At 43.4% G+C, this 21,203-nt stretch overlaps 1 protein-coding gene and 1 pseudogene across 1 annotated transcript in view; one reads left to right on the top strand and one right to left on the bottom strand.

Annotated features, from left to right (window-relative positions):
* Positions 1-20: 20 nt before the first annotated feature.
* On the bottom strand, positions 21-5,062 carry LOC123731528 (toll-like receptor 13; annotated as a pseudogene).
* Positions 5,063-8,497: 3,435 nt separating this feature from the next.
* The window catches only part of dnah5l (dynein, axonemal, heavy chain 5 like), a 76,734-nt gene continuing 64,028 nt past the window's right edge, over positions 8,498-21,203 (top strand). The window contains exons 1-13 of the mRNA XM_014181296.2: positions 8,498-8,585; positions 9,027-9,297; positions 11,082-11,182; positions 11,407-11,595; positions 11,681-11,755; positions 11,860-11,946; positions 15,265-15,336; positions 15,435-15,536; positions 16,368-16,554; positions 17,125-17,290; positions 17,440-17,533; positions 17,944-18,042; positions 19,385-19,566. Of these exons, the coding sequence (XP_014036771.2) occupies positions 9,027-9,297; positions 11,082-11,182; positions 11,407-11,595; positions 11,681-11,755; positions 11,860-11,946; positions 15,265-15,336; positions 15,435-15,536; positions 16,368-16,554; positions 17,125-17,290; positions 17,440-17,533; positions 17,944-18,042; positions 19,385-19,566 (1,625 nt within the window). The 5' untranslated portion in view covers positions 8,498-8,585. The remainder of the gene's footprint in view (positions 8,586-9,026; positions 9,298-11,081; positions 11,183-11,406; positions 11,596-11,680; positions 11,756-11,859; positions 11,947-15,264; positions 15,337-15,434; positions 15,537-16,367; positions 16,555-17,124; positions 17,291-17,439; positions 17,534-17,943; positions 18,043-19,384; positions 19,567-21,203) is intronic.

The following is a 21,203-nucleotide window of genomic DNA, read 5'->3' as shown; positions in this document are numbered from 1 at the left end:
GCTAAAAAACTGCTCTGAGATCAACCTCTCTTGGAGCGAGCCACACTATGTTGCCAAGGACTGAAGGACATGGGAGCACATTGTGGTCATGTCCCATAGGGGATGAAGAGGGTAGAGTAAGTAAGTATTGGTTGTTTCAGTTCACACACAAATTACCTCATCAATGACTCACAATGAAAAGGATGAGGCTGCTAATTCATATCATGGTAGCATCTCTATGACATGTTTTCAATAGTAACATAGCCCATTTCATTTGATCAACACAGAAGTAATTCCCTTTATGAATGATGTCCACCTAAATTGTGGCCAGATGGAGAGAAAAAAATCTGAGTTAAAACATCTTCCAAGTAAGAGGCATAGCAGACAATCACTCTGGCATTTCACCATTTTGACAGGCAGACACATTGCCAAGGTAAGTTGACGCTTAAACTTAAATTAATAATCCGCAGATGAATGCGTTGCGTGTCGTCTGCACAAAGTCAGGAAACGGAAATCAGGAAACGTTTTGAGATTGTGTAGAGTTGTGTAGGGTTTGAACAAGCGGCAGTGGAAACGGAGAGGGTTTTTGGACTATCATGCCCTCCCTGTCCCTGCAGAGCCAGGCAAACAAATGGCAACAGCTGGCCAGGTTTAACCCGGGGGGAAATCTGCTGGAGTTGAGCGCCACATGAGGCATAGCTGAGGGCATACCAAGGTCACATTCAATCACCCATTATGTATAATTATTCTCTACAGAAAAACATTGCATTAACAATGTATAAAAGCACTGCCACAAAACACACGACAGCACCACAGCTGTTCTCTTGGAATACTGGTAGCGTGTTCTCTGTGTTCATGTTTTAACTTAACAGAACAGACAGTAGAGCAAACCGCTTGATTGGAAATTGGGTCATTTATAGGTGAAGTTAGTCATAAACGTTTTAGTATTTTCTACTGTAAACATGATTTTGATAAACAATGTAAACCTACATTTGTTGTTGTCATATGTAGTGCTTGTGAATGCTATGCGGAGAGAACATCAACTTAAAGATGGAATCCGCAGTACAGGGAAACAGTGCCACTGTGCCCCACTACGTTAATGTTTTTTGTAGCAGAGCTGAGGAGCGTCGCGCTGCTCGCCCAGCAAAACAAAAGAAGAAATACATTATTGTGCTCTTCTATTGCTCGTGCAATGATGTCTGTGGCGGAGAACTCTGTTTATTGTTTGCAGTAACATCTTAGTTGGTGTAATATTGCAAACTGACATGTCTGTTTCACCATTAAAGATTCCAGCTTTAAGGGTTCCGTTGTTTTTTTCTTCAGTTTGACTGTTGAAACATTACTTGAATTTGTTTCACACTTACCTCACAATTTCAGTTGCATTTTTACAGTTTTCTTTCAAATGTGTGTGTTCCTCTTTCTCACTGTGTTTAAAATGAACGTGTCCACAAACACAACAAGGTGCACTTGTTGCTATATCTGCCCTAAACCCCAGACATCATGAATGAACTGAATAACAAGTCTTTATACTGATAAAGATATACATGTTGTTTCATGTCTGAATGGCAATGAATAAGTCAGGTCAACTAGTGGCTGTGTCTGGAGAGAACTCCAAAGAAAGATATAATCAAAACACTGCATTGAAAAATCAGTGGATTTGGCAGAGAAAGAGAGAGACTGAGGAAATAGCAGGAAGGTAACCCATGTACTATTGTGCATTTTTCGGTTTGCTCCAGAAATGCCATTTTCCTTATACTTCTCATCACATTTAAATTGTGTTAGTGGGGACAGAATTGAATTAGTGTATGTGAGATAAAACAGGTTAACTTCGTATAAAGCTTTATATGCCACAAGATCAAAAGTGGGAGGCAGGTAGCCCAGTGGTTAGAGTGTTGGGCCTCTGATCGAATCCATAAATCGACAAGGTAAAAATCTGTTGTTCTGCCCCTGAACAAGGCAGTTAACCCACTGTTCCAAGGCTGTCATTGTAAATAATAATTTGTTCTTAACTGACTTGCCTAGTTAAATAAAAAAAAAGACTGCCTCAAATCTAAGACTGCTTTTGTTATGGTCTCAATGATTCAGACTATTTGTGTATTTGGTCTCCCTTGATGAGTGATTCTAACTGTTACATGAATTGAATCAAACACAACAGCATTCTAACTCTGAGCAAAGTATTTATTGACATAACAAAATCGTTTTTGTGAGGTGACATAGGGTGACTGCACCAAAACTTTTCACTGAGCCTTGAGTGGATGTTGAATGAATATTGAACTGTTTAACAAAGATTAGGCTCTGTCTCCATCTGCTGGCTATTTGCTGCCAGTCAACAACAATTCTTGGTCATGTTTGCTGGACACGTCCCCATTTATTGTTTGAGTGAAAGATTAACTTAGAGCCAACATGTATACTGTATGATTACTTGTAATAAGCATGTATAAGCAGTATAAACATTTATAACAGCGTTAAGCTTTATATTATATTGTTTTTCGATGCTGTAATTTTTCAAGTCTTACAACATATACAATTGCATTATACAACCACATACAGTTGAAGTCGGAAGTTTACATACACCTTAGCCAAATACATTTAAACTCAATTTTTCACAATTCCTGACATTTAATCCTAGTAAAAATTCCCTGTCTTAGGTCGGTTAGGATCACCACTTTATTTTAAGAATGTGAAATGTCAGAAAAATAGTAGAGAGAATGATTTATTTCAGCTTTTATTTATTTCGTCACATTCCCAGTGGCTCAGAAGTTTACATACACTCAATTAGTATTTGGTAGCATTGCCTTTAAATTGTTTAACTTGGGTCAAACGTTGTGTGGCCTTCCACAAGCTTCCCACAATAAGTTGGGTGAATTTTGGCCCATTCCTCCTGACAGAGCTGGTGTAACAGAGTCAGGTTTGTAGGCCTCCTTGCTCGCACACGCACATTTTCTATAGGATTGAGGTCATGGCTTTGTGATGGCCACTCCAATACCTTGACTTTGTTGTCCTTAAGCCATTTTGCCACAACTTTGGAAGTATGCTTGGGGTCATTGTCCATTTGGAAGACCCATTTGCGACCAAGCTTTAATTTCCTGACTGACTCACTTTTTGCACTAAAGTACATTCATCTCTAGGACACAGAACGCGTCTCCTTCCTGAGCGGTATGACGGCTGCGTGGTCCCATGGTGTTTATACTTGTGTACTATTGTTTATACAGATGAACGTGGTACGTTCAGGCATTTGGAAATTGCTCCCAAGGATGAACCAGACTTGTGGAGGTCTACAATTTATTTTCTGAGGTCTTGGCTGATTTCTTTTGATTTTCACCTGATGTCAAGCAAAGAGGCAGTGAGTTTGAAGGTAGGCCTTGAAATACATCCACAGGTACACCTCCAATTGACTCAAATGATGTCAATTAGCCTATCAGAAGCTTCAAAAGCCATGACACCATTTTATGGAATTTTCCAAGCTGTTTAAAGGCACAGTCAACTTAGTGTATGTAAACTTCTGACCCACTGGAATTGTGATACAGTGAATTATAAGTGAAATAATCTGTCTGTAAACAATTGTTGGAAAAATTACTTGTGTCATGCACAAAGTAGATGTCCTAACCGACTTGCCCAAACTATAGTTTGTTAACAAGATGGCAAGCTCATCAACATCATCTTCCTCCTATGTGCTTTCCCTCAAGGCATTCTCAAGTCTGATCCAGATCACCTCCTGGTCACGCTTGTCTGTGGGCCACAACAAGTATTTTTTCCGATGCACCATCTTTCATAACCGAATGTAAGGAGAGAGACAGTAGTGTGGGATCTCTTCGAGAAACACCATCAGAAGAACATCACTTCCCTCACACAGAAGTCTGACTGGCCACCTGGAACTCCAGGGCACACCACTCACTGCGAAGAAAGTCACGGGTCACCACGCAGAGTGTGCGTCTGGCATTGTAGATGGCTGTTTCAATGTTCTCTAGCAACTTCCGTGCCCTGACGGAAGTCACGGTGTTGCAAGCACAGTCGGAACGGAGCTGATCCTAATCCTAGTCCTTTCTAGAAGGGCTACCAGCTCACTCACGGCTCATCTCTGGAGCTGTAGCAACCTTTCCCCACTGCCTTATGCCTTCGAAGGCGGAGTAGGTAATGGATGGCAAATTTCTGATTGTGCCAGATTAGGCACATGGTCACAGTCACCAAGTCCTGGAGGAAGGTGGACAAGAAAAGGCTGTGGGTTGAACTGGTCATAAGAGCATGCTTTGTCATCTAATTCCCGCATGTAGTGAGCTGTCCCCATATTGTCACAGTGGCGGTCATAGATATGGGCTATGTGCACAGTAGGATCATTTAAAGCTTTTGAACCAGGCATTTGGGCGGGTACAGTACAGTGGGTTGTCGCTGATATCAAGGAATCGCAACATAGGGAGGTTATCGAACAAAGATTTCTCCAAAACGTGTAAATGGTTGGACTGAATTAGTGAAACCTTCAAGGAATTCCCTGGAGGCAGTAAGTTGTCGGGTAGAGTATCCAGGTCTGTTTTGTAAAAGGTCAGTATTTCCAGTGTTTTAAGTGGATGAAGGACAGTACTCAGATTGGTGTTACTGAAAATGATGCCGGCCCCAAAATTCTGTCTAAAGTTGACAAGGGGGACAAAGGTATTTGGATGGAAAGTGCTCAAAATTGTGCTTCCTATGGATAAACTTCTTATGCACACTTACTCCTTAAAGAAGCCCGGTCCAAGATGTTCAACTCCATCTCCACAAGGGCCTTGGTAGCGTAACTCCACATACTCTAGGGCAGAGTGTTGTCCTTATCAAAATAAAGGCAGTTGTTATACAACACTGGCTGTTTCAGTTTCACAAGACCTTGTAAGATGGCAGGAGTTAATCTTTTGATATGCTTCCCAGGTCCAGGTAATCAAGATTTTCCAGGTCTTGGAAGGTCCAGCTTCACAAGTCTGCTGAGTTTGCTGAAAGGTTGAATGGGGATGTATCTAATGACACTGTATAGCATGTAAAACTCTTCAAGGATCTGTAGGTCACTGAAAGTATTTTTTATGATCTCAATGATTTCATTTCGATAATGGACAAGCATCTAAGGTTCCTTAGAGGAACCAGCGAGGATTGAGTTCTCGAATCTTGCTTCTATCTAGACTTACATGCTGACCAGACAGCAGGCGCGTGTGCGATCACCATTGTACGCATGTTGATTTTGTTCCTCCACACCAGACGCGATCAGGACATGCAGGTTGAAATATCAAAACAAACTCTGAACCAATTATATTAATTTGGGGACAGGTCGAAAATCATTAAACATTTATAGCAACTTAGCTAGCTAGCATGCTGTTGCTAGCTAATTTGTCCTGGGATATAAACATTGGGTTGTTATTTTACATGAAATGAACAAGGTCCTCTACTCCGACAATTAATCCACAGACAAAACGGTAAACCAAATTTGTTTCTTGTCATCTCTCCTCCTTCCTTCAGGCTTCTTTTTCTTCTTTGGACTTGATAAGGCGGTTGGCAAACAAATTTACGGTGCATTACTACAACCGACTGGAGTGTGGACCTCAGTTCACCCTTGTGGGTATATACTCCTAAAAACCAATGAGGAGATGGCACGTGGGTAATTTCTCCTGAAAACCAAAGAGATTTGAGAGGCAGGACTTGCAGCGCTTTTAGTGCCCGGCTACGCAGATGCTCGCGAGCAGTGTGGGTGCAATGATTGAATAACATGTATGTGTACATTTATTTTGCATCGCTCGCACACGCGACATGAGCGCTGTGGTCAGCATGTTAGGAACGTCTAATTTCTGAGGCCAGCAAACGTATCCATTTGAATGTTCAGCTAGTTATCATTAAGTTGTAAAGTTTCAAGACCCTCAAGGCTTTGGAAGGTGGTGTGAGAGATTTCCTTTAAACCACAGTCAACTAGATAAAGTATTTTAATTTTGCTCCCATCCTTCACGAGCTGGGATTCTCCCAAATCCCCAAGATTCACTTTTTCGAAGACTACCATATTTGGTGTGGAGAATTCTAACAGGACAGAGACATTTGGAGGTAATTTGGATCTTCCAAGATTGATCTCTACTCTTGAAATGTTGTCCGTTACATCCAGGAGGCCGCAAATAGTGAAATTAGATCTTTCAAACAAAAAATAATAATGCCACCATTGAAAGAGTTTTCTTTGTCTCCATTGGAATTCCAGCCAGGAATTATGTTTCTATCCCCATAAGGAGTTGTTTGAAAGGTTTATGTAGGCAAGAGCAGGAAAGCCACTGACGTTCAAATGGTCAATTTCGTTGCCCTAAAGACTAAGCCAGGACAAAGAGGTGGTGTTGTACACCCGATTCTGTACACTTTGTAGTTCATTCATAGAAATGTCAGCCGATTCAATGTTAGGAAGGAACTAAAGAATTTCATAGGAAATTTTGTTAATTCGTTTTTTTTTACAAATCGGGAACCCTTAACTGTTTCAGGTTGTGGAATACGTCAACCTTGATCACTGAGTTGTTTCTGGAGATGTTTAGAAAAGACTGAATGTGTAGTCCTTTGAATTCACCTCCACTTAGAGATGCGAGTTTGTTCTGGTCCAGGGTTAGTACACCCAAATTACGGAACTTGAGAAATGTCTCAGGTGGACTGTTTTGAATTTTGTTCTTGGACAGATTGATCTTGGTGGCATTTTTGGGGATGGTCTGTATAGCATCCGACACATTCACAATGTTCTGACTCCTACACCAGATAGTGGTGGGGTCATTATAGTTTGTCTGACACCCCTTAAATCCATAGCCCCAGCTGAATAAAAGAAAGGATCTTGACATCTTCTCTTCACAGCCAATTTAACCTGAAGTAAAGCAGGGTTTTAAACCGGAAATACAGAAAAGCAACACAAGCTAGTAATCTGAAAAATAATCACCACAGCTGTGATGGAAACAGGTCGTTTCGGTAAAATATTATAAATGCCGACAGATCATTTGTTCGTTTGACATGGTGGGAAATCTTTGTGTCGGTAAAATTAATTATGCGATAAATGGTGGTGGAAACGCCTTTATGCGCAAATATTGATATAATAACCATCATATCCAAAGTAAACTTGGAGTCATGTGATGATCACGTGTGGTCCACCCACTACGACTCGGAAAGTTTATTAGGCTACAGATTATTATTATTATTATTATTATGATGATGAAGATCTTCACAGGGTGGTGAAAGTGCACAGTGATCTTGATGCTACTTTCCAATAAATATGAAGGGTCTTTTTCTGGTGACATGTTGATTGATGCTTGACTGCCATTTGACAAATAAAAATATAATCCCATGTAGACTAGTCTACCCGCACAGCCTACCCCCACTGTATCTGTGAGCTGTTGGCTAGAGTGCACGTGCCAAGACTACAGTAGGCACATATTCTATTTAACGCAAACCGTTTTTTGTGACTAATCTATCAATGGAAACACATTGAACATACTTTTTGTGTGCTACGTAATCGCACACTGACTTTTATATAGACCAGAGAATCTTGTTTCTCATGGTCTGATAGTCTTTTGGTGCATTTTGGCACATGACTCCATATGTGTTATTTGATAGTTTTGATGTCTTCGCTATTATTGTACAATGTAGAAAATGATCAAAATAAAGAAAAACCCTTGAATGAGTAGGTGTGTCCAAACTTTTGACTGATACTGTACCACGGCTAAGGGCTGTGTCCAGGCACTCCGTGTTGTGCCATGCTTAATAACAGCCCTTAGCCATGCTATATTGGCCATATACAACACCCCCTCGGGCTTTATTGCTTAATAATAAACCTTGCTGAAATGTATCCCCTGCATACAATGCTGCCTACAATCATCCCATACTGCACAATAATACATTGAGACGTTGGCGGCAGGTAGCCTAGCGGTTAAGAGCAATGGGCTAGTAACTGAAAGGTCACTGGTTCGAACCACCGAGCAGACTAGGTGAAAAATCTGTCTGTGCCATAATTGCACCTGTAAATCACTCTGGATAAGAGTGTCCGCTAAATGATGTACATTCAATTCTCTGTGGCTTTGTTTAAGCTGTAGCTACTATCTAGAAATAGTCTACCCCCGGGTAGATATATGATATGGATGTCATAACGGAAGTTACCAAGACAATGATTAATCAATCACGTTAAGTACACAAACACACTGTGATTTAACATACTTCTCATAATAGAAGATGATATCTACCACTTGAAATAATACCTTATTGCAATATCTATGTTTGTTTCTCTTCCAAAGGGCATGCTCCAATACATCTATTAAGCCTCACCAAACCTAAAAAATACACACACACACACACACACACACACACACCGACAGACATAATTCAAGTATCTTTAGCATTGCCAGGCTTTAGGGACCTCTGGTGTACTCATATGTGGGCATGCATTTGTTTGACTTACTCCTCTGCTGGTTTTCACTGGATTAGTCATCCTGGCCAGGGCTAACGTGTTTAGGGTTGCCATGACAACAGTCAAACTTTGTCAGAGCAATTCACCCATTGAGTTCCTTTAGCGTCAGCTAGCTGAGCTGACCCTAGAGGCTCTTTTACCACACATCCCGGCAGGAGAGCAGGAAGAAACTGAGGGGAAGGTCTGGTATATTCAACATTTAATTTAGAAATTGTTGGATTATTTATCCTGTGTTCTTTTCCATTTGTGTGGATGCGCATAATGAATGTTATGGAAACACTTGAACTACAGTATCTATAGACAGTGCAGCGCATAGTTTGATTTCATATTATCACTATACCTGGCATGGAGCATTAGACAATTGCACAATATAAGTTATTATAATAATAATTTCCAATGGACAAATGGGTTTATTTGTTAAGATTATGTTGTTCAATACTGCAATAAAGTTATGCGTAGATCATGTAAAGGTGTAAGATAATTTTAGCAATCTGGATCAACTTAAGATCCTACACTTGTAGGACTCCAAGTTGGAGGCCTACATGGTGATATGATTTTAACCATGTCGTCTAATAGTCTAAAACCCAAAAGTGACTATTAACTAACTCCTCTGCGCTTTAAGATGTGTGACACTCAGAATCTCCAGCCAGTTGAAGTAGTGGACCCTGAGGTGGATGAGGGGTCCGGCATCCCCCCAGTGGATAAGGTGGATCCAGGGGAGGAAGTGTCCAATCCTCCCCCAGAGGAAAGCCTTGATGCTGGGGAGACGATGCAGGACAGCCCTGAGGAAGCAAAGAGGGAACCAGAGAACAAGGCCGAGGGAGAGCTAAGCCAGACAACTGCACCCGACCATTCAAATGAGTTAAAACCTCCACTTGTTAGTATACGAAAAGGTACAGTGCAAGTGCAGTGGCTTGCAAAAGTATTCACCCCCCTTGGCATTTTTCCTATTTTGTTGTCTTACAACCTGGTATTAAAATAGATTTTGGGGGGAGGGTTGTATCATTTGATTTACACAACATGCCTACCACTTTGAAGATGCAAAATATTTTTGATTGTGAAACAAACAAGAAATAAGACAAAAAAAACAGAAAACTTGAGCGTGCATAACTATTCACCCCCACAAAGTCAATACCTTACAGAGCCACCTTTTGCCACAATTACAGCTGCAAGTCTCTAGGGGTATGCCTTTATAAGCTTGGCACATCTAGCTACTGGGATTTTTGCCCATTCTTCAAGGAAAAACTGCTCCAGCTCCTTCAAGTTGGATGGGTTCCTGTGTACAAAATATTTAAGTCATACCACAGATTCTCAATTGGATTGAGGTCTGTGCCTTAACTAGGCCATTCCAAGACATTTAAATGTTTCCCCTTAAACCACTTGAGTGTTGCTTTAGCAGTATGCTTAGCGTTATTGTCCTGCTGGAAGGTAAACCTCCGTCCCAGTCTCAAATCTCTGGAAGACTGAAACAGGTTTCCCTCAAGAATTTCCTTGTATTTAGCGCCATCCATCATTCCTTCAATTCTGACCAGTTTCCCAGTCCCTGCTGATGAAAAACATCCCCACAGCATGATGCTGCCACCACCATGCTTCACTGTGGGTATGGTGTTCTCGGGGTGATGAGAGGTGTTGGGTTTGCACCAGACATAGCGTTTTCCTTGATGGCCAAAAAGCTCAATTTTTGTCTCATCTGGCCAGGGTACCTTCTTCCATATGTTTGGGGTGTCTCCCACATGCCTTTTGTCGAACACCAAACGTGTTTGATTATTTATTTCTTTAAGCAATGGCTTTTTTTCTGGCCACACTTCCGTAAAGCCCAGCTCTGTGGAGAGTATAGCTTAAAGTGGTCCTATGGACAGATACTCCAATCTCTGCTGTGGAGCTTTGCAGCTCCTTCAGGGTTATCCATGGTCTCTTTGTTGCCTCTCTGATTAATGCCCTTCTTGCCTGGTCTGTGAGTTTTGGTGGGCGGCCCTATCTTGGCAGGTTTATTGTGTTGCCATATTCTTTCCATTTTTAAATAATGGATTTAATGTTGCTCCGTGGGATGTTCAACGTTTGGGATATTTTTTTATAACCCAACCCTGATCTGTACTTCTCCACAACTTTGTCCCTGACCTGTTTGGATAGCTCCTTGGTCTTCAAGGTGCCGCATGCTTGATGGTGCCCCTTGCTTAGTGGTGTTGCAGACTCGGGGGCCTTTCAGAACAGATGTATATATCCTGAGATCATGTGACAGATCATGTGACACTTAGATTGCACACAGGTGGACTTTATTTATCTAATTATGTGACTTCTGAAGTTAATTGGTTGCAACAGGTCTTATTTAGGGGCTTCATAGCAAAGGGGGTGAATACATATGCACGCACCACTTTTCCAATTTCTTACATTTTTTGAAACAAGTAATTTTTTTCATTTCACTTCACCAATTTGGACTATTTTGTGTATGTCCATTACATGAAATCCAAATAAAAATACATTTAAATTACAGCTTGTAATGCAACAAAATAGGAAAACTGCCAATGGGGTTGAATACTTTTGCAAGGCACTGTATATGGGTAGAACTATAGACATACAGGAAGTACAAACACAGACAATGCCATACAGTACATATAGATGTGAAGCTTTGATTTTATTGGCCATGAAAATAGACAGTCATGTTTTGCCATATCAACAGACGTGGGTGTGAGTGGACACAGGCGAATAGGAGGTCACAACCCTAAAAGCACCAATCACACGGCATCGGCTGCTCTTCCTTCCTCAACCGCCAGTACAACTGTGAGTATTTACGAAGTCAAGACAGCTGAAAGGGTACAAAGGGCGTTAACCCCTCAGTCATTTTAACTTTTGATGGGCAACAACTGATCAGTTACTCATATCTCACAATATGGGTGAAGTTTCTTAATGTGGAAAACCCTAAACCCTGTCTCCCTAAACGAATGTCACAGTAGCTCCGCCAGGTTGTGTTTTCTTTCACTCTCATTCTGTCTGGATGTGATTAGGTTTCAGGGAAACGGACGATGGTACTCTCCAACGAAGCCAGGAAAGAGATGGCCAAGCAGGCCAGGGCTGCCAAGGATGAGCGTCGGGCCATGCTAGACGCCCGCCACAAGTACCTCATAGCCAAGCTTGTGGACAGTGTGAGCCTGGGGGAGACTGAGGTGGAGGAGGCCTTTATATCGGATGACAAGGTAAGGGGGGGGTGGGGGTTTGGTCAGACATTCACAAAATGCATCCAAACTCCAATAATACTAACTGTCATAAACTCTGCTCTAGTTCAATTTGATAGAGGAATTTTTTGCGCCTAATGGATCAAAGAGGTTGATATTCTTCTATCAAGACATAAAAGTGGTAAACTGATCTTTCTCTTCATTGTCATCATGAAAAAAATGGAGTGAAGAACATCAGTCCTATAATATTACATGATGGTACATTCCCCATCTCCCTTTTTTCAGCCTTCATCAAACCACCCAACCTGGGCAGACACAGTCAGTTCTACCCCCGGGCAGAAAAAGCTCTTTGTCACCACTGGAACTTCAGAGGTAACGTTTTGCTGCAGAACTGATTTAAGTCTGTGTTGGTTCTACTTTTATTTGAAATCCTCATCCGGAACTTCTTCCATTTGATAATTATCTCTGACAAAAGTTTCTAGCCCTAAAAGGGGTGTAACGGTCGTCGTATATACTGGACCAAGGCGCAGCGGGCTGAGTGCTCATTTTATCTTTTATTTAGAACACTTAATTAACAAAACAAGAAAACGTACGAACAAACAGTATTGCAGGCTAACACAGCAGTGCAACAACTTCCCACAAATCCCATGACAAAAACACCCCTCTTAAATAAGACCTTCAATTAGAAGCAATGAAGAGCAGCTGCTTCCAATTGAAGGTCAACCCCATCAACTAAACATAGAAATAGAAAGACTAGACTAGAACCGAGAAATATACTAACAGAACATTAACCAAAACCCCGGAACACTCTAAACAAACACCCCTCTACATAAACACATATCCCAACAAACCCCGAACCACATAAAACAAACACCCCCTGCCATGTCCTGACCAAACTACAATAACAAATAACCCCTTTACTGGTCAGAACGTGACAGTACCCCCCCCCCCAAAGGTGCAGACCCTGGATGCACCTCAACAAAAAAAAACACAAAAAATAACCCCCCCCAAAAAAAATTAGCCCAAACTAAAGGGAGGGAAGGGAGGGTGGCCACCGTCACCGACGGTTGTTGTGCTACACCCCCCCTCCCCAACCCACCTACTATGGAGGTGGCTCAGGTTCCGGCCTTACTCCCCCACCTAACCTGTCCACCCCCGCTAAATAATTATTGAATGTTACCCTTCCCGAAGTCTCTGTGCTATGGCGCATCGCTGAAGACCTCGGGCTGATGTGCGTTGCTGGAGACCTCAGACTGATGCGCGTCGCTGGAGACCTCGGGCTGTAGGGCGACTCTGGCTGCGCCGATTCTGGACTGTAGGGCGACTCTCGCTGCGCTGGTTCCGGACTGTAAGGCGACTCTCGCTGCGCCGATTCCAGATTGTAGGGCGACTCTCGCTGCACCGACTCCGGACTGTAGGCCGTCTCTCTCGGCTCCGGACTGTGGACCGTCTCTCTCGGCTCCTGACTGTGCGCCATCTGTCTCGGTTCCTGACTGTGGGCCGTCTCTCTCCGCTCCTGACTGTGGGCCGTCTCTCTCGGCTCCTGACTGTGGGCCATCTCTCTCGGCTCCTGACTGTGGGCCGTCTCTCTCGGTTCCTGACTGTGGGCCGTCTCTCTCGGTTCCTGACTGTGGGTCGTCTCTCTCGGTTCCTGACTGTGGGTCGTCTCTCTCGGTTCCTGACTGTGGACCGTCTCTCTCGGCTCCGGACTGTGGGCCGTCTCTCTCGGCTCCGGACTGTGGGCCGTCTCTCTCGGCTCCGGACTGTGGGCCGTCTCTCTACGGGGCACTGTCGCCGGAAGCTCTGGACGGGGCACTGTCGTCGAACACTCTGGACGGGGCACTGTCGTCGAACACTCTGGACGGGGCACTGTCGTCGAACACTCTGGACGGGGCACTGTTGCCGGAAGCTCTGGATGAGGCACTGTTGCCGGAAGCTCTGGACGAGGCACTGTCGTCGGAAGCTCTGGACGAGGCACTGTCGTCGGAAGCTCTGGACGAGGCACTGTTGTCGGAAGCTCTGGACGGGGACTGCGCACTGAAGGCCTGATGCGTGGGGCTGGCTTAGGACGCACCAGACTAGGGACACGCACCACAGGGCTAGTGCGAGGAGCAGGAGCAGGACGAGCTGGACTGGGCTGACGCACTGGAGGCCTGGTGCGTGGTGTTGGCTTTGGACACGCCAGACTGGAGACACGCACCTCAGGGCTAGTGCGAGGAGCGAGAACTGGATACACCGGGCCATGAGTAGGCACTGGAGGTCTGGAGCGTACCTCCTGCACAACCCGTCCTGGCTGGATGGTAATAGCAGCCCTGCATGAGCGGAGTGCTGGCACAGGGAGAACTGGGCTGTGCAGAGGCCTGATGGTTGCCATGCGTAGAGCAGGCGTAGGGTAGCCTGGGCCTAGGAGGCGCACCGGTGGCCAGATGCGCTGCGCAGGCCTCCTCCTTCCAGGCTGGATGTCCACTCTAGCACGGCACTTGCGAGGGGCTGGGATCGCTCGCATCGGACTGTGCGTGCGCATGGGCGAGATCGTGCGCACTTCTGCATACTCCGGCGCTCTCCACTCCATACACTCCCCATAATAAGCACGGGGAGTTGGCTTAGGTCTACTGCCTGCCCTAGCCAAACTACCCGTGTGCCCCCCCAACAAAAATTATTGGGGCTGCCTCTATGGCTTCCTTGCCAGCCGTGTTCCCCTGTAGCGTTCCCGGCCTTCTTTAGCCTCTCTTATCTCCGCTCTCCTGGCTGCCTCCACCTGTTCCCATGGGAGGCGACCCCTTCCGGCCAGGATCTCTTCCCAACTGTAGGATCACTTGCCGTCCAGGGTGTCTTCCCATGTCCAGTCCTCTTGCTGCTCCTTCCCCCTCTGCTTGGTCCGTTTGTGGTGGGAAGTTCTGTAACGGTCGTCGTATATACTGGACCAAGGCGCAGCGGGTTGAGTGCTCATTTTATCTTTTATTTAGAACACTTAATTAACAAAACAAGAAAACGTACAAACGAACAGTATTGCAGGCTAACACAGCAGTGCAACAACAACTTCCCACAAATCCCATGACAAAAACACCCCTCTTAAATAAGACCTTCAATTAGAAGCAATGAAGAGCAGCTGCTTCCAACTGAAGGTCAACCCCATCAACTAAACATAGAAATAGAAAGACTAGACTAGAACCGAGAAATATACTAACAGAACATTAACCAAAACCCCGGAACACTCTAAACAAACACCCCTCTACATAAACACATATCCCAACAAACCCCGAACCACATAAAACAAACACCTCCTGCCACGTCCTGACCAAACTACAATAACAAATAACCCCTTTACTGGTCAGAACGTGACAAGGGGACTTGAATGCCATCATGGCTTTCCAAGACACAGGCTTCATGGCTTTCACATTCTTTCTTTAAAGTATACAGTCCTGCACTCAACACCTTGCAGGCATAGTAATGGGGAAGAACACTCTTCGTGAAATATACCAGAGCCATCCTTCTCCAAACAAGCGTATCAGAATTACCTCATAATTACTAGTTTGGTAATGTTTGTATTATGTTGGTATTGGAGACAGAGCCTCTGCCACTTCTTAAGTGTTGATTTCCATGGTATCAGTAAAAAACAAGACGCTTTCTTTGTTTCTCTCATTCAGTCTCATCACCAGACCATGTGCTGTGTTGGCTCTTATGTTTCAGGCCTTACTTGAAAAGTGTTTGTTTTTCTTGAGAACGACAGACAAGGCCATAACGACTGCCAATGTTTCTCAGGTCAGTAAGCCTAGCGTTTCTGGCCACCACTTTAGTGGCACTGTTTATGGATTGCTTCATTGTTGTGCTATTGCTCGTGTACTGCTTGTTTCTTCCAGGAAGTGAATTTCGGAATGCTAGACTGCACTAATGGGAGCATTTTGTACAGTTTGGAGAAACTGTTCTCACAAATTATGCTGCCTGCACTCAAGTCTCAAGAGGTAATTCCCTATTGAGTATAATGCCCTATCAACATGCATGCTAAGTTGTTCAAAAGTAGACAGAATAATCAAACACAACATAACAGGGCGCTGTAGTGGAGCGGGTCAAGAGTTTCAAGTTCCTTGGTGTCCACATCACCAACAAACTATCATGGTCCAAACACACCAAGTCAGTCATGAAGAGGGCACGACAACACAGTTTCCCCCTCAGGAGACTGAAAAGATTTGGTATGGGTCCCCAGATCCTCAAAAAGTTCTGCAGCTGCACCATCGAGAGCATCTTGACCGGTTGCATCACCACCTGGTATGGCAACTGGGGCCACCTGGTATGGCAACTTTCTGCCATCAAAGACCTATATACTTGGCGGTGTCAGAGGAAGACTCCAAAAATTGTCACAGACTCCAGTCACCCAAGTCATAGGCTGTTATCACTGCTACCGCACGGGACAATTTACATTGACCCCCCCACCCACACCCCTTTGTTTTTACACTACTGCTACTCTGTGTTTATCCATGCATAATCACTTTACCCCTACCTACATGTACAAATGACCTCGAATAACCTGTACCCCTGCACATTTACTCGGTACCAGTACCCCCTGTATATAGCCTCGTTATTGTTATGTTATTGTGTTACTTTTTATTTAGTAAATATTTTCTTAACTCTGTTTCTTAAACTGCATTGTTTGTTAAGGGCTTGTATGTTAAGGGCTAGTATGATAAGGTCTACACCTGTTGTATTCAGCGCATGTGACAAATACAATTTGATTTAAACTCTCCTATATCTCCTCTACTTCAACCCCAGTAAATGTTTTGTTCAATCCTCACCAGAATTGGGGCTCCATTAAGGATGGACTTCAGAATGCTCAGATTCAGGACTTCCTGAGTTCAGTGGACAAGTTCATTAGCAACCTCTCCTCTGCCAGACTGAATATGGAGGGAAGGTTCCAACTCCACAGAGTGGACACTGGACAGAGCCTAGGCAGCCTGCTAGGCCCAGCAGACTACACAGTTGCAGGTATAGAAGTTACCTAAGTTATGGTTTTGAAGTTTAGGTTTTTGTGTGTGATTAGCGACTGTCCACTCTGTTGTATGTTGTGGTATTTCTATTCATTCTTACTTATTTGCCTGTCACTGTTATGCCGAGCAATTATTCCCCCTTAGGGATTAATACAGTTGATTTAATTTAATTTAATTGGTAGTCCTGTGCAAAGACCCTCTGAAAAATCTATTTGAGTAGAATAGACGATGTATAGTACAGCACATCCACAGGAGGCTGCTGAGGGGAGGACGGCTCAAAATAATGGCTGGAATGGCACAAACGGAATGGCATCAAACACATGGAAACCATGCGTTTGATGTATTTGATACCGTTCCCCTGATTCCGCTCCAGCCATTACCACAAGCCCGTCCTCCTCAATAAAGATGCCACCAACCTCCTGTGAGTACATCCTACAAGGGCAGATACTGGACATGAACAAGCATCATAGAGAAACGTCAACGTCAGCGGTACTGCTAAACTCATACTGCATATGAGAAAAGAAATGCTCAAAGTCTGTAGCATAGACAGTTTGTCTCTTCCCTCCAGCCAATAACTCCGAGCTGGTGGAGGAGCTGGAGGGAGTTCTTCTTCACTGGGCCCACCAGATCGAACAGGTGCTGACAGAGGGCGAGCAAATGAGGAAGGAGGCCGATGATATAGGGCCCTCTGCTGAACTGGAGCATTGGAAAAGCCGCATGACCACTTTTAACAGGTAACGCTCTTAACTGCTAGGTTTCCTGCCTATTCCAATGAATTGTTCTGTTATGCTGGCCAATATTTTTTTTGAATGCTGCATGTCTTGGTTGGTGTGTTGGTTGAGTGCACACTAGTCTATATTGAATGTGATCTATGTTTTCTCAGCCTAATGGATGAGATCAAACGACCTCATGTGAAGAAGGTTATTGGAGTGCTGCAGGTAGCCAAGTCAAAGACACTAAGGACTTGGAGAGAGCTGGTCAGTTTCACTCTCTCTATTTTCTATATACTGTATATGTAAAGGCCTCTATTTTCTATATACTGTATATGTAAAGGCCTCTATTTTCTATATACTGTATATGTAAAGGCAGGCATTTATTATCAGTTGCATTCAGTCAAATTTATCATGGATATTTTGAATTCAAGTGTTACCTTTCGGACTAATGCTCATATATGCTTATAATATATATGCATATAATGCTTGAACTGCACCGTTGGTTAAGGGCCAGTAAGTAAGCATTTCTCGGCACACGTGACAAATGAAGTTTGATTTGATATCCCGCTACAGAGTACAGTGATTTTTATTGTGCATTTCACACAGTTCAGTGGGGTTGTGTGGAAGTAAAATCAAGCCCTGTAGAAACATAACATAAATCTTATCTGCTGTAGGATGGAAACATCACTGTTGTGGCAAATGAAGCAAAAGACAATGTGAAATACCTCTACACATTGGAGAAGTTCTTTGGCCCACTTGGAAAGTGCACTCCGGTAAGAACGTTGACATCAAACAACATTTTATTGGTTGCATAAACATATTTAGCAGATGTTATTGCAGGTGCAGCGAAGTGCTTGTGTTCCTAGCTCCAACAGTGCAGTAATATCTAACAATACACAACAACACACACAAATCTAAAAGTAAAAGAATGGAATTAATAAATATAGAAATATTAGGACGAGCAATGTCGGAGTCCGGAGTGTGTGTGTGTGTGTGTGTATTATATATATACTGTGTGTGTATTACATTTTAATACATACATATAGACATTATATAGACAGTATGTGATGGGATGTACAGACATTATGGACAGTATGTGATGGGATAAACAGACATTATGGACAGTATGTGATGGGATGGACAGACATTATGGACAGTATGTGATGGGATGTACAGACATTATGGACAGTATGTGATGGGATAAACAGACATTATGGACAGTATGTGATGGGATGCACAGACATTATGGACAGTATGTGATGGGATAAACAGACATTATGGACAGTATGTGATGGGATAAACAGACATTATGGACAGTATGTGATGGGATGCACAGACATTATGGACAGTATGTGATGGGATACACAGACATTATGGACAGTGTGTGATGGGATAAACAGACATTATGGACAGTATGTGATGGGATGTACAGACATTATGGACAGTATGTGATGGGATGTACAGACATTATGGACAGTATGTGATGGGATGTACAGACATTATGGACAGTATGTGGATAGAATGTGTAGTATATCTGAGGAATAGTATATGTACAGCAATAGTTAAATAGGGTGGCCTTGACTAGAATACAGTATACATGTGAAATAGGTAAAACAGTATGTAAACATTATTAAAGTGACCGGTGTTTCATGTTTATGTACATAGGGCAACAGCCTCTAAGATGCATGGTAGAGTAGCCGGCTAGTGACAGTGACTAAGTTCAGTAGGGCAGGGTACTGTGTGGAGGCTGGCTAGTGATAGCTATTTAACAGTCTAATGGCTTTGAGATAAAATCAGTTTTTCAGTAATATCAGGGTGGGTGGAAATATGCAATAGATTGATGAAAATTCTGCCAAATAATATTCTAAGACTGTATATTCTGAGGGCTTCTAAGGCTAGAAATTCTAATGCTTATGACTTTAGCCATTCGGATTAATGCTTTTGCAAAGTGCAAAATGTCCTCACAGCCTTAGCTCATGTATGTTTATATGCAGATCCTTGGAACTGTGCATGCCACAAACAGACATAAGATATAAGACGACAATATTAAAACACTGCACCTGTATGTGTACGACCAATTAGACAAAACATGTCACTGTTTATTACCTCTTCTAGACAACCATGTTGGAACACATCCCCAGCCTGATGAACAGCATCCGTATGATCCACAGCATCTCCCAGTACTACAACACCTCAGAGAGAATGACCTCTCTCTTTGTCAAGGTCACCAACCAGATGATTACAACCTGCAAGGCCTACCTATGCCAGGATGTGGCCAAGGTCTGGGATCATGACAGGTATTTATCCAGATATAATAATATATGTGATCACTGAAGGAATTGAAGCCACAACCTAGGCATTGCTAGCAGCACAGTCTTAGCAAATGAGCCACACAGCTGGCTTTCATCCGCCCTGGTACAAAATCAATGATGCTCTGCAATTTTTCTGGTCTGCTTAAGTAAACATGTATTATATGTCCTTAGCAGTGTTCCTGCCTGGTTGCTACAGAAACACGAGCGGACATTATTAATGTTTTAAACCTGTATTGTCAGACTTGTTGCATTCTTAACATAAGAAAATGCCCCCCGAAATACTTCCCGAATGCACTGTGTGTGTATGTATATATATATTGGGGTCACTTAGAAATGTCCTTGTTTTTGAAAGAAAAGCACATTTTTGGTCAGAAATACAGCGTAAACATTGTTATTGTTGTAAATGACTATTGTAGCTGGAAACGGCAGATTTTTTAATGGAATATCTACGTAGGCATACATAGGCACATTATCAGCAACCATCAATCCTGTGTTCCAATGGCACGCTGTGTTAGCTAATCCAAGTTTATCATTTTAAAAGACTAATTGATCATTAGATAACACTTTTCCAATTATGTTTGCACAGCTGCAAACTGTTGTGATTAAAGAAGCAATAAAACGGTCCTTCTTTAGACTAGTTGAGTATCTGGAGCATCAGCACTTGTGGGTTCGATTACAGGCTCAATATATATATATATATATATATATATATATATATATATATATATATATATATATATATATATAAGTGAGGGAAAAAAGTATTTGATCCCCTGCTGATTTTGTACGTTTGCCCACTGACAAAGAAATGATCAGTCTATCATTTTAATGGTAGGTTTATTTGAACAGTGAGAGACAGAATAACAACAACTGTAACATTCGTCGTATGGAGTGGACCAAACTGCAGCGGGTATACTGAACATCTTCAGTATACCCCTACTTAAATATGATCTCTAATCAGAGGCAATGAGGATCAGCTGCCTCCAATTAGAGATCAACCCAAATATACACAACATAGAAATAGAAGAACTAGAAAGGAAAACATAAAAATAGCTAACATAGATCAAACACACAAAACAAACACTCCCCCTGCCACGCCCTGACCATACTATAATAACAAAATTACCTCTTTACTGGTCAAGATGTGACAGTACCCCCCCCCAAAGGTGCAGACCCCGAATGCACCTCAAAAACAACCCACAAAAAGAAACCCAGACATAAAGGGAGGGAAGGGAGGGTGGCCACTGTCACCGACGGTTCTTGTGCTACACCCCCCCTTCCCAATACTCCCCCCTATGGAGGTGGCTCTGGCTCCGGGCTTAGTCCCCAAACTAACCTGCCCACCCCCGCAGAAGACTCTGGGTTGCATAGCACTTCTGTAGGCTCTGGGTCGCAGGGCAACTCTGGCAGCTCCGGACAGTAGGCGACTCTGGCAGCTCCGGACTGGAGGGCGACTCTGGCAGCTCCGGACTGGAGGGCGACTCTGGCAGCTCCGGACTGGAGGGCGACTCTGGCAGCTCCGGACTGTGGGCCGTCTCTGTCGGCTCCGGACTGTAGGACGTCGCCGGAAGCACTGGACGGGGAACTGTCGCCGGAAGCTCTAGACGGGGCACTGTCGCCGG

The sequence above is a fragment of the Salmo salar genome, chromosome ssa29 (assembly GCF_905237065.1).
Source record: "Salmo salar chromosome ssa29, Ssal_v3.1, whole genome shotgun sequence".
NCBI lineage: Eukaryota > Metazoa > Chordata > Actinopteri > Salmoniformes > Salmonidae > Salmo > Salmo salar.
This window is presented reverse-complemented; position numbering and strand designations above follow the sequence as displayed.